We start from the raw sequence: 18519 nt of genomic DNA, 5'->3' as shown, positions 1-18519 counted from the left end.
TAAACTCCTTTAGAAAAAAAAATTGTAAAAAACATTATGTTTAAGTCTCACTGGTATCACTCTTGCTGGTATTGCTCTCACTGGTATCGCTCTCTCTGGTATTACTCTGACTGATATCGCTCTCCCTGGTATCGCTCTCTCTGGTGTCGCTCTCTCTAGTAACTCTCACTTATCTCGCTCACATTCTCTCTTTTTACTCATCTTCAACCACAAAACACATCGAAAACAAAAAAAAAAACCCATAGGTTCACAATATTTCTAAACCCCATAATGACCCACCCTTTCCAGTGTCGCTCTCTCTACTATCTCTCTCACTTATCCCGCTCACATTCTCTCTTTTTACTCGTCTTCAACCACAGAACACATCAAAAACCAAAAAAACAAATAAAAAAAATCATAGTTTCACAGTATTTCTAAACCCAGAACGACCCACAAAGTCCCATTACTAATCACTTTAAGACATTTTTAGGAACAAATTGAAAGATTTACCGATCAGATTCGATTTTTCGGTGGTAATGGAATCGTTTGCAAGCCGAAATGATGGATTTTAAAACGTAACGAAACTGTTCGGAGCTTATGAGCGATACAAAGTCATTACGCTTGGAAAATTGAAGAGTTTTTAGTTTTGGTTGGTTTTTAGTAAAAGGGTAAGAAGACAAAGAGTGGCAATTTATGTAATTTGGTATGGCGATGATGTCAGTAAATGGTCAATTGACATTATTTTTTTAAAATTGATCATTTGACATTTTAGACCTAAAAAATGGGTCATCCGTACAAATTTCCCTTATATATTCTTTTTCTACCTTCTATAACCGTGGTCAATATCCATAAAGCTAGAACAATAAGCCAAGTTTGAGTAATTTGATGACAATGATAACCTATTATAGTAAATTTGACAGTGATAATTTATAATTATCAGTAATTGTTCATTGTTGACAATTACTTATTGTCATCAAAAACTCCGATTATGGAATTTTTCAAAATTTTCATTAATACTCATACATTTACAAGGGACACAACGACACAAAATAAATATCATGAATCATAATTGTGACAATCTTTAAATGTCATGAAATCTCGATTTTGTTGTAGTGGAAGATATAGTATGCTTGTGACAATTCTTGTTGTCAACTCAAACATAGTTTGATTTATGAAAACATGGGTAATACTTGGATGTATCCCGAGCATCACCCATCTTTGTGCATCCCTTTTCACCACTCACATCTAAAAAAATATTAAAACATTTTAAAAAAATAAAACGTAAATTTTGTCACATAGCAAGTTAGGGTTGAACAATTTGATGGAATGTCAAAGATAGGTGATGCCCGAGATGCACCTATGTATTTTTCTTGATAGACTTTAGAACACTCACCCCACTTTTAATTGATGCCTTGAGTTTAGACTCTTTCATGGTATGATCATATTTAAATTGTGTACTAAAAAATATATTAAAATTGATGAAGTTTTTTTAGACCATATGTGGAGCCTCGAAGTCAATAGGATATAAAGTTTACATCAGTTAAGTTATAATTATTTGGCTATCAAACTTAGGATGTGTTTAAATGTTTGTTTTTTAAACAAAAATTCATTTTGGAAAAGTTGGAGTATTGGACAACCACTCAAAATAGTTTTTTTAAAAAATTAGTGATAAGAAAACTCAAGCGAATTAAAAATAAGAACCCTTTTGATTGAAACCTATCTCAATCTCTAAAACCCCTAAATCGATTTGATTTCAACCCTGAGGTCTTGGCTCAAAATTCGAACATTTCATAAGATAGGATGATTAATTCCACTTGAATGTTCTTGGTATGCAACTAACCCATGAATTGTAAAAATTTAAGAAACTCTCCTACCTAATTTTGAAAGAAATTCAAAGGCTAAAACTTAATTCATTATTAAAAAAAAAAAAAAAAAATTCTTTAAAACAACGTAAAGACAAAATTTTAATAGTCTTTTAGAGAAAACTCTAATGCCACATCATAGTTGATAACAAAATTACAAATATACCCCTACTTAATATGTATAAAATGGATAAAATTTGAAATCACTAAAAGTACATCAAATTTATTAAATGAAACATAGACAATAATTTGATGCTCAAGACAATCCATATCAATTAGTTTATGAAATAAGTTGATTTGAGAGGAACACTTGAAATCAACTTTTAGAAAAATGATTTTTGAGTGTTTAATGATTAAACTCTTCCTAATTTGTATAATTCTTAAAATTACAAAAATGTCATCACTAGTCATCTACCTCACTTCCACCATGTGTGTCGTGGCTACTACCACCGACAATATACTCCAAGGAAACATTCGACAACCATCTTCGATAACCTCCCTTGGTGACCATCACTCGCAACCAAAATGTAGCAACCTACTCCAACCCCCACCACTGCGACCAAATCCAGCCCCCACCACTTGCAACCACCTTTGGCCACCAGCACCAATGACCAACTCCAGCAATGATTATTTTAAATTATCAGTTCATAGTATTTAATAATCATCTTTTATAGTAATTTGGCATTGATAGACACTTTTCGTATGCAACAAACGAAACAAACTTGTATGTGAATACTTTTTGAGAAAAAATTGTCGAACACATGAGGTTATTGCACATATTAGATGTCGGTGGAACCACTCATTTTGAGTTATAAAAATAATAATAATAAAAATAAAAAGTTTATAATGTAATTTTTTTTTAACAAATTAACGGTAAAATGTCCTTTGACTTAGTGGTAATGGTCTCTTTAGCCCCAACCATAATAGACATAAGATATTTTTAAACTGGTTAAAACACTTGTTACTTATATTAACATATAGGGTGGAAGGTTTGAACATCTAACCTCGAAGTTATCATACATACTTAATACTCATTTTGGCTAATTATTTATATAATAATTAGTAACATTTTGTCGTTAATTTGTATGTTTTCTAATAATTCTTTACAATATCGATTAAAATGTCGAGAATTAAAATTTCAATACCTTAATCTCAACGCAAGGTAGAAGACAGTGACCTTTTTCCAGAGAGGAGAAAGGTGTGAAACCCCTCCACCATAGCTCATATTCCTCTCTCATCTTAACAAATTCTGATAGAGAAGCTTCGATCCATAGCTGGAAATTGATTGTTTCGGTTTCCCCATTCCAATCCAATCCAATCCAATCCAATCCAATCCAAACTCCTTCTGTTAATGGGTAACGGCCATGGCCACCGCAAGCATTTCAACCATGACGTAAATTCCTCTCCATCCACTACAAACGCTCATTTCCCCTCCAATAAATACTCCCCATCTCAACCCACTTCTCGAAATTCCTCCTCCACGACGAAGATGGAGTCCTTGCCCTACGCCCACGTTGATTCCAGCCTTCGAGCCCTTGCAGCTCAGGCTGAGGGCTTTGGCCGCTCTGCCATTGGTGGTCTCCATGGTTCTGTTTATTGTGTCACTAATTTGGCAGGTGCTATTTGCTTTCCCCTGTTTATGAGCAAATCCAATTTGGTGGTTTCTGAAGTTGTGGGGATCATGGTATTGAGGTGTTGAAGATTTGGGAAATGTGTTTTTTCTTGCCTTGACTTAGAATGATCATGATTTCTTGGCTTTTTCTTGATGTGGAGAACTTTGGAAACTGATTGAAATTAGGGTTTTTTTTTTTTTTTTCCTTTGATTGTTTGAAGTTGGGACTAGAATTCAATTAGTAGTTGAGTTGTAGTTAGAATTTAGAACAGACTTTCTTACATAAAGTACATGAATGATCTTAAAGTTCTCTCTTGTTTTGTTTTGTTTTTGTTTCTTTTCCCCTTTTCTTGTTTATTTTGTTATGTGGGTGAGGGGGAGGAACTGGATTTTTGTTGAGGAATTAGGCAATCATAAAGGCTAGGGAATTGGATTTAGAGTTCTGCACTTTCTGCCTTGTTGGGTTGTATTTAGGAGTTTTACAATTGCTTCCTAATTCTCTATACACATTGTATACAATACTTCAGTTGGTTCTGCCTTTCAGTTCGTTAAGGAATCCTTAAATCTGTATTTTCTTTTTGTTGTAGATGATGGTCCGGGATCACTTAGGTTCGGATGTCGTAAGAAGGAGCCCCTTTGGATTATCTTTGAAGTTTCGGGCACAATTCACTTGTCTTCGTATCTGAGTGTGTCGTCGTATAAGACTATAGATGGTCGTGGTCAAAGGATAAAACTTACAGGAAAGGGATTGAGGCTTAAGGAATGTGAGCATGTGATTATTTGCAATTTGGAGTTTGAAGGTGGTAGAGGTCATGATGTTGATGGAATTCAAATTAAGCCTAATTCAAAGCACATATGGATAGACCGTTGCAGCCTCCGAGACTATGATGACGGGTTGATTGATATCACCCGAGGAAGCACAGATATCACTATTTCTAGGTGGGAGGAAGCTTCATCTATGACCTTTGGTGATGCCTTAACAATCTGACATTGTGCTTGATTTCTTTGACCATTGTTGTAGGTGTCACTTCTCACACCACGACAAGACAATGCTCATCGGAGCAGATCCCTCTCACATTGGTGACCGATGTATCCGTGTCACTATCCACCATTGTTTTTTCGATGGTACACGTCAACGCCATCCACGTGTTAGATATGCTCAAGTGCATCTATACAATAATTACACCAGAAACTGGGGGATCTATGCTGTCTGTGCTAGTGTGGAATCACAGGTCTTGATAAACCTCACTTTTTCCAAATGCATTTTAGTTGAAACTTCTTCAAAGATAGGTGATTTTAGATTGTTGCTTTCATTTTGAATCAGATATACTCTCAGTGCAACATATATGAAGCGGGAGAGAAAAAAGTGGCATTTAAATATCTAACTGAAAAGGTAAATTTATTCTTTTCCGTTCTCTATGATTTGAGTTGACATGTTCATTATGTCTTTAATCAAATCAACACGATAAGATTAGGGAACTTGAGGGGTAAAGTATCTCACAATTTCTGCACTTATTTTTTTATGCTTTTAAGCACTATACTTCGGAAGTGTTATTCCTTCTTATCCATGATGAATTTTCCCCATGTGAGTGTCCTATTTTCTGTAATTTCACTCTATACATCCTTAAACATTGAGGTAACTAAGAACATGTTAGTATTGAGAATTGAAGTTTCCATAGGACAGGATGAAGTTTGACGATGACTCAGCAAACCTGCAACCCCCCCCAAACCAACAATTTTTTTTTAAAAAAATAAAAAATAAAAAGAAGATGCCCCTCTACCACCATGCTGAATATAGTGATAGTTAAGGGGATATTTGTAATTAGTTAGAGAGGTTGTCAGGGTATTTGGTAATAAATAGTGAGGGACAAGTTAGTCTGTGATTCAGCTGGTTTAGAGCCGACTGATCTTAAAGAGAGGGAGGGTCCTAGTTCCTCAAATTACTTGGTCTATCTCGTAAATTCATCTTTTATATTTGAATATGATTTAGTACTGTTCATTCCCTCCATTACCTTATAAACTCGCTTACACACGATCTAATATCCATTCTCACTCTCCTAACCCTCTTTCTACAATGTACATTAACAATCGGGGGCCTATTGTTCCTCGCTCTTGTTTGCCTAGTTGCTTGTCTATCCCTGCATCTCTCACTGTCTCCGTTCATGTTTGCATACGTGACACATATGCCCACTGACCATGTTTGCTTGGTCTGCAACTGATTAGTTTTTAGTCCATCAAACTAAAATTCCTTAAAGTGGACACACTCAAAGACAAATTGCCAATAATCTTTTGTAGAACAAAACAAACTGTACTAGTTAAAAACATGAAAAGGAGCAAAACCAAGTGTACTGAATTGGAACCATGGTTTATATATGCATGTCTGACTCTGATATCATGTGTTCAGGCAGCAGACAAGGAAGAGCCTTCAAGTGGTTGCATATGGTCTGATGGAGATTTATTTGTAAATGGCACTCAAAGTGGGCTGTTGGCTGCAACGGCTGGACACAACTTTTTTCATCCTTCAAAGCATTACTCTTCTTGGACAGTGGAACCTCCAACAGATTCTCTTAAACAGATTCTCCAACATTGTACTGGATGTCAAAACATGCCAAGACCCACTGATCTGCCCTTGGTACCTTAAAAGATTATATAACTTGTTGAGATTGTAGTTTTGGGCCCTGAACTTTTATCCACTTTTCATTTTTGGTCCTTGAAGTATAGTTTGACTTTGGCCCTTTGAAGTTTTAACATCTCAACTTTAGTCCTTTCTTAACTTCTTTGTCAAATCCACTTTTAAGTCCCTATGTAAAACCATTGTGTTTAATTTTAGTATTGGTGTGATATCAAAGCGTAACCTTATATATTGTATATAACGATATATACAATATTTAATTTTACTATTGGTGTGACTACACAATAAATCCTTTCTTCACTTCTCTACTATTTTATATATTGTATCCATGTTATATTAGGGGCTAAACGTGAAATCTCAATGAAAGTTCAAAGGCTAAAATTGAAATTTCAGGGTAACTTTTTTTTTTTTTTTTTTTTTTTTTGTAGGTTTCAAGCTCTAATTGTATGGTTATAAGTTATGTACTACTATAGTCCCTTGTGTCAATATTGAATAGACACCAATATGAAGCATTAGTTCTTATTATATATTTTTTGAAAAGAGTTGTTATTTTATTATACAATATAAAAAATATTCACAACATATTAAGGTTAAAACACTTTCGAACTTTCCTTGAGGTAACAATATAAGGTCTGAAATTTAGTTGGTCATCATTTAGTCTCTATACTTTAGAATTTGTAATAATTTAATCTGACTTCATAAAAAATATTCTTAAGATCTAATGCATTAATGTAGGGTTAATAATTGGGTGTATTTTGAGTTGCACTCATTGAATCTCCATGCATCACTTCAATCACAAAAGAAAAAACTACTAAATAAATATTTTTAAAAAACAAAACAAAAAAAGTTTGTCATATGACAATTTATTATTAGACATTTAGATAAGTTGCACAAAGACAGATGCATCTCGGGATGCATTCAAATATTACTATCTGATCTAAAATATTTCAATTGACTCTGATGACACCGATATTAAAACCTTTTGTAAGCGGTTGCCAAAGAAGATGAGTTATTAAAAATGATGGATAAAAGAGGTCTTATGCGGACGTAGTCATGGTCTATATACTCAAAATATTGAAAATGGTTAGTTAATAACGGGATATGTGGGCATCGATATGATGCTTGAACACGAGACATTGAAAATGATTGATTAAAGGGGTCTATGGACACAGTCACGTTGACTATATCTCTTCATTTTCAAATCTTTTATATTAATACTTGTGTCCATAAAGTATAAAGTAGGTTTGAATTAACATTTTAAATGCTGAAAATGTATTTTGTTTTTTACTTAAAAACATTTTTTTAGACATTAAAAATTAATTCGAGTAGACCTTAGAAGCTTACTTCCGCAAGATAAAAAAAACTAGTCAAATCGTTTTTTCTACTGAAATGCAAAATACCGGAAAAATATGATAATTAATGTCTTATTCACTTAAATTGAAGAAAAAACAAATTAACTTAACCATATATTAAATAACTTAATCATTGATATTTATATTGATAATTAGTATTTTACTCACTAAACTATGTTTAAATTGAAGAACAAACAGTTTAATTTAACCATGTACATTTGAAAATGAGTTGTTCATATCTATTTATCTTTATTTATAAGGTATAATATATTTTTTTTTATAAATCTATACGATGAAGTGGGTTAGTTTTACATATATTTTTGAAGGAAAATCAATTTATATCCTCTAATACATTATTTAGAAAAAGTGGGAAACTTTGTCTATTTTGTAAAACTAACATTTGAAGACTACACGTGCTTGAAAGTCAATGCATTAATGATTTTCAAAGGTAACCATAATGAAATGTCTAAATTGATCAACTTATGAAATTTTAGGAGTTTAGTAGACTCAAATCAAGTTTCAACAAAATTAAAATTATGGTATAAAGATTTAATTAATACAGCTATTAATTAGTTCAGATTTTAATGGATACAATCTTGAAAGTTAGGTATAATTTGATATTTCTAACGTTCTTTTGAATCCCTTTGACCTTGGGACGTCCTTTGTATTACCATAAACAACAATATTGGTAACGGTATCTAAAAGAGGCCAAAGTTAAAATGATAGGTACGTCATGGGCATCAGGTGTGAGGATTTTGTTGGTTGGGGAATAAATTTGATTCAACCTGTGGAAAAAATAGGTGAGATAAGTAATTTTCTACATCTTCAGGGGTCAATCTAGCAATTACCTCTTCCCCCACCGGGAATCTGTGCGCATTGTAAAATTCCCGGTACACCGGCAACCAGCTTTTCGCTATCGTCAAGATTTCAAATCGGAGCTTCGGGTCCGTTACGATGCTCGATCTCTGTTTCCGGTACGCTTCCTTGAAACTGGAATTGAAGTTATCGTAAACCTCCGCCACTTCCGCCGTGGAAAGAGCGGCCGTTGGATTTCCTGGAAGCGTTGAAATAACTTTTCCCCATGCTAACCGCTCGTAACTATCGATGTACTGTTTTACTTTTGCTTTGTGCAGTGCGATCCATTCCTCTCCGAGAAGATAATGGAGCTTGGAGCTTTGGACCTGCCAGATGACGAATCGGACATTGTTGGCTAAGAAAAGGTATGAGAGTGAAATGTCGTCGCACAGCCTTGCTTTACTATCGAGCTTGCAGAGGAGGATGAAGATTATCCGCGCCATGTATGAAGAAACCGCTGAAACTGGCGAATCGTCGGAATTAGAAGTACTGGAACAAGAATCGGACAGAAGAGGAGATTTCTTCGGCGGCGGCCACCGGGAGAAAATTAAGTAGAGAATTTCTCGGTAATCGGCGAGGAGAGAGAGGCAGTCCATCGATTGAAGAGCTAAGGTGTGTATTCCGCCGTCGACGGAAAGTGAATTGGAGGAATCGTTTTGAATGGACGATTCGTAATCTGAGAGCACTGCGGAGATCGACTCCGATAGAACGCTGAGCGAAGCGATGGCTTGTGCTTGAATTACTTCAGTGGATTGAAATGAGAAGATCGATTCGATTCTTGACCAGTTTTCGAATATGACAGTGAACATATCGAGTGAGCAGAACAAATTCTTTTGCGATTTCTGATTCTTCACGATAACTTCCGGAAATGCAAACAGAAGCATAGCACCGTCTTTGCATATTTTGGTGAAACAAGATTCCTTAACGGATTCGGCAGTCGCAAATACGCAATCGCACAAATCTCGCTCCGCATTGAAAATCGTTGTGATTGCAGTACTCGCACCTTCTAACCACTTCTTGATTCTGAAATCAACAGCCTCAGAATTCATCTTACGGATCATTTGCGACGAAAATTTCCCGATGCCGAGACGGTACATTCCTTCGTCAACAACAGATTTTCGAATAGTTGTGTAAATTTCAACACATTCTTTAGTATGACCAGAGGAGATCATACAATCCGCTATCGCTCTCAGATCCGCCATAGCGACGGAGGAAATTCTTCTCACATCACAATCCTCTGCCGTACGAACTCGAACTGGACTCGATTCTACATCGAACGGTTCGCGTTCCACGGAAAGAATCCTATAGAATTCCACCTGAAGTCTCTTCATCGCAATCTTCATCAATCTATGAGCAAATACAAGTTTCTCAGAAGTCAAGTGATGCATAACCTTTTGGAGTTCGTTCACACATCGGATGAATCGCAAGGCTTCCTCCTTGCTCTGGTGAAAAATGGACGATACTTCGGCGTAGGCCCTGGACTCCGTGCTCCACTTGTTGATGATTTCTGCAGTGGACTGCAAACTCCGATCAATCATGGATTCTGAAGCAACTTCCGATGTTGAAGAAGAATTGGAGTAACTAGGAGAGACCAAAGGCGATAACATCTTGGAACAAAATCCAAAAATCCTCTTTCCATTTTTCGGCATTCGAGATTATTGACTCTTTCGGCTCTGTTTGTTTCCCGATCAAATTTCGGGGGTTCAAACTTTTGCAAGCAGCGGGATTTGTTCGCCACCAGAAGGCTACAAAACTTCCGTGTATTTAGGGGGAAAAAATCAATTTATAGATGTAAACTTGAAATAAGAAAAATACCTAGTGTATTTGGAGAAGACATTTCACCAAATTGTCCAATCACTGCGATAAATTATTCTTATTTATTTTTTAAAATATTTTGATTATTTTTTTATATAAGTGATAGGAGAAAAAAGTATAAAGACATTTTTACCTATTTTGATGCATTTCAAGAGATTGTTCAATAAAATTCTAACACATTGCAAATAATCTATTTTTTTTAAAAAATATATTTTATTATTATTATTTTTTGGGTTAGAAAAGGGGATGGAGCTTAAGATGCACATCAAATAAAATGTATCCTTTTGTCATTTAGTTTTTTTTTTTTCTTTTTTCTTTTTCATTTTTCATTTTTTTTTAATGAAAGCATTTAGTTTTTAATAATAGTTGCATTTGCTTTCAAGATGTATCTTTTTAATTTTCGATTTTTAAGAATGCAGATTTTTAGTGTTTAATAATAAGGTTTAAAACGTCTATAAAATAAGTTTTTACTATTATCTTAAATAATTATACAATATTTTAAATTATAAAAATAATTACAGGGAGAAGAAGTTTTCTTAAATTTGTTTTTTATAATTTTAAATGTCATATAAATATTTAAAATAATAAAAAAATTACTTAAAAAATATAGATCTATTGTGAAAAATTCGACAACTAAAAATGTCTATTTTGAAAATTCAAAGATTAAAAAGTATATTTTGAAAATTCAAAGACTAAGCATACTTACTTTTGAAAATTGAGGATTAAAATATTACATTTTAAAATCTTAGGGACCCAACAGATATTCTTCAAAACTTAATGACTAAGGTCTCTTTGGTGATCATTTTTTTCCTTTCTGAAAAGTAAGTCTATCCACAATACTTTTATCTCCAAATTTCTTTCTTTATTATCTATTTTTCACCAATGATTTAAAAAATTAAACCAAATTTTAAAAACTAAAAAAAGTAACTTTCAAAAAGTTGTTTTTGTTTTTTGAATTTAACTAAGAATTCAACCATTGTATTTAATAAATATGCAAATCATTGTAAAAAATATAGATGAAATAGACTTAATTTTTAAAAATAAAAATAAAAAATCAAATAGTTAATCAATTGAGCTAAACAAGTAGTTTTTTTAAAAAAATCAAATTAATAAATATATCAATTAAAACTTCAAATTTAATGATGACTTTGTATAACTTCAAATATTTGATTGGTTCAGTTGAGCTTGTTGAAGCTCTAATTCTCCATAAAGACAAGCTCTTGAAGTTTGATGCTATTTTGATTTAGGTTTTATTTTGGGAATCAAAATGGTAATTGAATCATTCAAGAACTAGCTTCTCATGCTTTTAAGATAGACATTTATATTTTCTATAGTCATTGGTTTTCTTAATTTTGTATATGTGCATTAAAGAAAAATTTTAAAATTTCATAAGTAAATCGGTTTAGAATCATGTTGGAGTTTCATTTTAAAATCGTTAATATATGATTATCGCAGTTATATAAGAGTTCTTTGAAGTATAAATAATATTAGTAGTAAATAATGAAATGGAATAAAAAAAAATAAAAGATTTTTCATTATATGAGTGGTATTTTACTTGTGACTTTCTTTTCTTTTCTTTTTTTATTACATATTTTCTAACAAAATTTTCAAAAACCATCGTTTAAGAAAAAAAAACATGTTATTGTTCTTCAAATTTGACTAAAAATTCAAAATCTTAGTTTTTTTTAGTATAACAAGAGTGGGGGATTTAAATCAGAAATCTCAAGATCGTTAACAAATCTCAAATATTGGTTGAACTATGCTCACTTTGATTATTAAAAACAAAATTGAAAATATATAAATTTGTTCAATTAAAAGGCTAAGATTTTTTAATACATTTTTTGAAGTTCAAAATTTATAGAGAAAATTAGAAGCTCAAGATTTATTGTACACTTTCTCTTTTGACAACATGCATTGTGAAAAGAATCAAACTTCTAATTTCGAAGTCGATATTACAAACTTTAATATTGTTTAAACCATATTCGTTTAAAGAAAAAACTTAGTAATTATCCTACAAAATAACCCATTTTTCCAAAAAAAAAAAAAAAGAAAAAAAGAAAAAGTACGTCATTTGTACAAAACGTCGCCGTTGGAGACTTTGTTCATGTACATGAAACGGCGGCGTATTTTGAAGGTGAAGGAGTGACGTTGAATTGCTTGGTCTCGGAGTCGAAGCTAGAGTATGACAGAAAAAGTCAATTGAGACCACAATTTTGGAGAGAGAATTTTCAACAAAAATAAATAAAAGTAAGAGCTTTAAATATATTGCAATAAAGAAAAAGTGGAAGGAAGGGTCAAGTCAATAGATCAATAAATTATCACTATCTGTTTAAACGCGAGGCGGTACGGGAATGTCTACCATATCCACATTTACTTATCTCTTCACTTTCTTTAAAATATGGATGCCTCTCGGAATCCAAATCCAAAATCCAAGATGGGAATATAAGAAAGAGATTCTACATCCTAAACGAATTAAGGTGGGATTTTCAAACGAGTTTTTCTTTTTCTTTTCTTTTTTTTAAATTAAAATTTTCATCAACAATACCAACCACTTTAAATTGATAGAAACATATATCAATATGATATTATTATAATATAGTTACAATTATTCAATATCCCCACCCACATAGATTCTATATATACTTTTCATATATAGAGCCAGAATATTTATTTGTATATGTGTGCGAATTTTCTTCCTTTTCAAATAAATTTTAAAATATTAAGAAAATTTTCATAGATAAAAAAAAAAATCAAATTATTTATAAATATAACCAAAAAAATAGTGATATATGCCGATAGAATCTATGAATTTCTATTACCGGTAGACTTTTATCAGTTTATATAAATAAAAAAAAATCTATTTTGTGTAATTAATTTTTTTATTTTTCTATTTTTAAAAATCTCCATAAATATTATAAGTATTTAATATTGTGGTCTTTTTAAATATAAAAAAAATATTTAAACTCAAAATTAAAGGTCCAGAGATTTTTTTGGGACTTTTAAACTTTAGGAACTTAGTAAATAAAGGATTGAAATTTCAATTGAAGACCCAATTAGATCTCTAAGTTTTTCAAATTTTTCTCATATGTTCTTAAATTTTAAAGCCCTATTGTTCCTAGTTTTGAACTTTTAATGTTTACGTTAATATGGCTTTCTTTTTCTAATTCTTTTGTCCTGATTTTTACCTTTTTAAAGAAAATTTTGAATTAATATTTTTAATCATTTTTTAGTTTCCAAATTTTGAAATGATCATCCAATTTTTTTAAAGATTAGTACAAGTATGTTTTAGGATAACTTTCAAGTATTTAATTAATTTTGTAAACAAGTTATTTTAGAAAAAAATTAAAGTATTTGAGAATTACTTAAAATAATTTTTTATTAGGAAAAAAAAAAGAGTAGAAAGTACCGTTACGATTATTGATGATTTTATTGAAAACCCATTCAAGATATTAAAACGGTTGGATTTATGTTTTTAAATCCTAACTCAGAATTTAAAAAAATGGTGTTTCTACTTTCTAAAAAAGTAAAGAAAACAGAATGAAACAATTTGGAAAAAAATGGAAAATGAGAACAAAAGAACTCGATTGATAACTTTTTGTTTTTGTTTTCTGTTTCTTATTTTTGTTTTTTATTTTTTAAGAACTAAAAATAGGAATATGTTTGGTAAAGGTTTAGATCTATCTATTTGGTCTTTCAATTTTAGAAAATATCTAATAAATTTCTATATTTTCAAATTTGTCTCTAATAGGTCATTACCAAATTTGGTTTTTTTTTTTTTATAAATTAATTGATCTATCATATACAAATTTAAACTTTCAATGAAGTCTCAAACTTTCAATTTTGTGTATAGTAGATTCATAAATATTTTGTATACAGTAGATTCATAAATTTAAAAGAAATCAAAATTAGATAATAAAATTTTAATTTTAAAAATTTAAAGACTAGGTATATACCAATATCTTAAAATTTAGGAACTAAATTTTATAATATAAACTAATTATATCTATAATGAGGATTTAGTTTCTAAAATTCCGTTTGTAATTATTCAATTTTTCGTACTTTTAATTCTATAACAAATTTCTTTATGAATTTTAATATCTGACCGTTATTCTATCATATTTTAAAATTTGTAATGAATTATCTAGTGTAAAAACTATTGTTAAAGTGAGATTTCTTACATATGTAGATCAACGATGGATTACGAACCAAATGTATTTATATACTACAAAGACTAAATTATTACATAACAAAAAATTGATTGGGTAGAACTTTCTTAAATTGTAACAAATTTAGATATACATAAATCAATTTGTTATATACTAAATTCAAGTTTTAAAATGGTTACAAATTAAAAAATATAAGATAATTATTACGAAATAGTCGAAATGAGTATAACTCAATCGATAGAATGTTTGTACTATCAATCTCGAAGTTAGAAGTTCGATATTGTTGTACCATCGATTGTAAAAAAAAAAAAACGAATTAAAGTTTATTTTAGTGAATATTTTGTTAAAGGTAGCCAAAAGGAGATACAGGGCTGGCGTGGCATAGCATAGCATAAATGGGATATTTTTTAAAAACAAATTTCTCAATCACTATTTTTTTTTTTAAATATCAATTCGATATGTTGATAAGTCAAAATGTGATTTTTGGCCACATTGCGTAGTTAAATAAGAAACATGTTGGGTTCACATCACAACAAATTACCTTTGTTTTGTTTTTTGTTTTTTTTTCCAACAACATAAAGTAGAGAATTTAAATACTTAACTTCGATGACATATATTTTAACTAGTTGAATTATAATATAATATTAGAAGTTCGAGGATTAACCTCAAAATAAAATTGGCAACAAAAATTAATCAACTAATAGTCCGTTTAGAATTACTTCCTTTCTAAATGTTTCTCAAACACTTAACAAAGAACGTTTCAAATTGATCAAAAAATATATAGATTTTAATCAATATCGACAAATATTTATGTATATCAAATCATTTTTTAAAATCATTGACATTAGAATTAAGTTATGTTCACTCGTTAAACAAGTTTTAGATTTTATTATTGTATTTACATTTATATTTATTAACAAATGATGATTTTTTTAATATTTTGTAGGTATTTGTGTCGGGATTGATGCCTTAAATCTCTTGGTTTTGTAGTTTATAATGGTAACTATACAAACTTATTATTTATCTAATAAAATAAATTGTATTTTATTTGACTTTTAGTCGCATTAATAAAAAAATCGATCAACTAAGATCCAAGGTTATCTAATGTAACTTAAAAACATGTATGTGGAGACATACAGGATATGAAGCACAGATACTTCATGTGAGGCAAAGAATTAGTAACAGACACGTATCAAATACCGATACTTCTAGATACTTTCCAGATAAGTATCTGACACGCGATTTGACGTATCTATTTTTATACGTACTTTTTAAAGAAAAAAGACAAGCAACTCATTTAATCTTTCCCATTCTAAAACTAGGCAACCTATTTAAAAAGCTCACTACTCGAATCCAAAATTAGAAGGATAAAAAAAATAACAGACCAAACCCTAGACTATAATCATCTAATCTCCATCTTCACATTTGAGTCCCCACAAAGTCCAACAAAATATAAACCATTCGGATATCTTCAATAATTCAATGAAGAAGTTCTTCGTTTATCTTCATACTTCTTGCTCTAATCTTCTTCTTCTTCTTTGCAATATGAGTCATTTTTCTATTGCATTTTATTAACTATTGTACTTCAACATCTTAGATGTTGCTTTTATTGTATTGTATTTCAGTATTTGTATTCTATTTTGTGCTATTGTTATTAACTTGTATGCTAAATTTATCTATATCTTAGATTTTTTTTTAAAAAAAATGTATCTTCAATGTATCAGTATCCTCGTTTTTTTAGAAATATATATATATATATATATATTAAAAAAATATAAAAAAGATGACGCATCCTTAGACATATCCATATCTTAGTTTTTTAGAAATTGACGAATCGTCGTATCCGATCGTATCAGTATCATGTAGCCATATCTGTGTCTGTGCTTCATAGCATATAGGTGGATCATGTTTAATTGATAACATGAACAATGTGTAGTAGATGAATAAGACTTGGTACCTTATCCTCGTGACATTATGGATACGACCCGCTTTGTAGTTGTTACAATTGTTGTAAGATGCTACAAATGATTTGATCATGATCATTCATATGGAAAATGTGAGTTTGGAGTATCCTATACAAAGAGTTTGTATAAGATAACACTATGAAATGAATTGTCTCTATTTATAACACTATTGCTAGAAGAAACTTACATTTCACAAGGATGACCGTAAGTGACTTGAATTAAATCCTGAGTGAGTTGTGAACTTCTGCCTATGAGGGCGGTCCTTTGATTTGTATGGGTGAAAGTGGCCAAATTCGCCAACTCAATGAGCTTACCATTTTAAGGATTCGTCTGATCGAGGAGTTGAGAATACAGCTACTTTATTGTTAGGGTAAGTAAATAAATTGCTCCCTTATGGGCTGACCTCGAGGCTTGAACAATGTGGCGTCACATCCTTTTTTAGCCTAGGAGGGGTTCATTTATAGTTGGACTATAACTAATTGTTCATTAGAAGGATCAATAGTACACAAGGAGTTAGATGTAACTATAGGGGTAAAACGGTAATTTTAACCCATTTGTACTTACGAGCAATTTGTGTAGGGTCAACATACAATTGATTGGTTATATCCAATGAACACAAAAATATATCTAGTAAAGGTTGATTAATTTAATTAAAGAGTTTAATTAATCAATCAAGTGTCATTGGTGTTGGGGTTGATGCCCTAAATCTCGTAGGGTCCTATAGTTTGTTAACCATGTATGAACAAACTCTTATGTGATTAATAATATATGATATTTTATTCATTTTTTCTATAAAATATGTGATATTTTAGTTGCATTAACCACAAACCAATAAACTAACATCCAAGGTTATCGTTGTAACTTAAACATGTATATGGAGACATACAGGTGGATCATGTTTAAGTGATAACCTAAATGGTCTGTAGTATATGGATAAGGTTGGGTACTTTATCCTGGTAACACTACGAGTATGACCCACTTTATAGTCTTACAATTGTTGTAAAGTGCTATAAATGATTTGATCTTGATCACTCATGTATTAGACATGCAAGCGGGGATATTCTATACAAAGAAGTTTGTATAAGACCGGACCACGAAATTTTTAGTCTCATTATATAACACCGTTCATAATAGAGACTTTCATTTCACTAGGATGACATCGGTAACATGACCTTAATCTTGAGTGAGTTGTGAACTCCTGCCTATGAGGGCGGTCCTTTGATTTGTATGGGTAAGAGTGGCCTGGTCGCCGACTCAACAAGCCTACTATTTTAGGAGGGAGCTGGGAACACAACTACACAAGATGGATTTCACTTCTTTTCGGAAGCAGGGATAAGTAGATAAATTTCTCCCTTAAGGGCTGATTTCGGTCTTGAATAATGTGGCGCCACACTTTCTCCTAGCCGGAGAGAGGTTTAGTCATAGTGGGACTATGTTCTATTATTCATTAGAGGGATCAGTGATACTTAAGGTGTTAGATGTAACTACAAAGGCAAATCTGTAATTTGGTCTAGCTGTACTTACGAGCAATTTGTGAAGAATCATCGTACTGTTGATTAGTTATATACAATGGACAGAGAAATATATCTGTAGTGCGAAAAGTGCATATGTCGGTCTTTAGTGGAGTGCCTGACAGTTAACGGATGGTGGATAATGTAATTAAAGAGTTTAATTAATTATTCACGTGCTATTGGAGCTTCAAGCTACAGGTCCATAAGGTCCTCTTAGTAGCTCAAAAGAATTTAGTTGAAAATCAGTTTTTTGGTTAATTTGAATTATTCAAATTAATAAGAGGAAATTTAATTATATATGATATAATTAAATTGATTCAATTATATATGATATAATTGTTAATAATGTACTTGATACATTATTGTTTAATTGGATGAAATAAATATTTGAATGAGATTCAAATAGTTATTAAAATTTAATATAAATATGATTTATATTAAATGCCATAAAATAGAGAAAACAACTATAGTTTATATTGTATATGATACAATTAAAACTATAGATTATGTGTTATATTTGATATAACATATAGTTTAATATAAATAAGATATGCTAAGTTAGTTATCATATTTATTTATGATTTTATTATTTTGGATATTAATTCCTCATTTCTCTCCAACCACCTTAGTGGGTGGTTAAGTGGTTTTATGGCAAATGAAACAAAAGAATTTATTTTCTTTTCTTCTTTACAGACTTACGTGAGAGTCTACACGATTGAGGCTTTGACTATATGATAGAAAAATCACAGAATCGTTTTGTGTGTCTTCTTC

At 31.1% G+C, this 18519-nt stretch overlaps 2 protein-coding genes across 2 annotated transcripts; one reads left to right on the top strand and one right to left on the bottom strand.

Annotated features, from left to right (window-relative positions):
- Positions 1-2919: 2919 nt before the first annotated feature.
- LOC120074778 (putative pectate lyase 4) lies at positions 2920-6374 on the top strand. The gene is made up of 5 exons (XM_039028024.2): positions 2920-3457; positions 4041-4392; positions 4475-4685; positions 4778-4846; positions 5858-6374. The coding sequence occupies exons 1-5, from the start codon at positions 3193-3195 to the stop codon at positions 6092-6094; spliced, it is 1134 nt and encodes a 377-aa protein (XP_038883952.2). The 5' UTR covers positions 2920-3192; the 3' UTR covers positions 6095-6374.
- Positions 6375-7954: 1580 nt separating this feature from the next.
- Positions 7955-10050, bottom strand: LOC120074109 (exocyst complex component EXO70H1-like). The gene is made up of 2 exons (XM_039027128.2): positions 8286-10050; positions 7955-8222 (listed from the first exon to the last, which is right to left on the bottom strand). Exons 1-2 carry the CDS (start codon positions 9939-9941, stop codon positions 8178-8180), a joined length of 1701 nt encoding a protein of 566 aa, XP_038883056.2. The 5' UTR covers positions 9942-10050; the 3' UTR covers positions 7955-8177.
- Between the last annotated feature and the right edge of the window lie 8469 nt (positions 10051-18519).

The sequence above is a fragment of the Benincasa hispida genome, chromosome 3, assembly GCF_027475165.1.
Source record: "Benincasa hispida cultivar pf3 chromosome 3, pf3_genome.v1.1, whole genome shotgun sequence".
In the NCBI taxonomy this organism is placed as follows: domain Eukaryota; kingdom Viridiplantae; phylum Streptophyta; class Magnoliopsida; order Cucurbitales; family Cucurbitaceae; genus Benincasa; species Benincasa hispida.
This window is presented reverse-complemented; position numbering and strand designations above follow the sequence as displayed.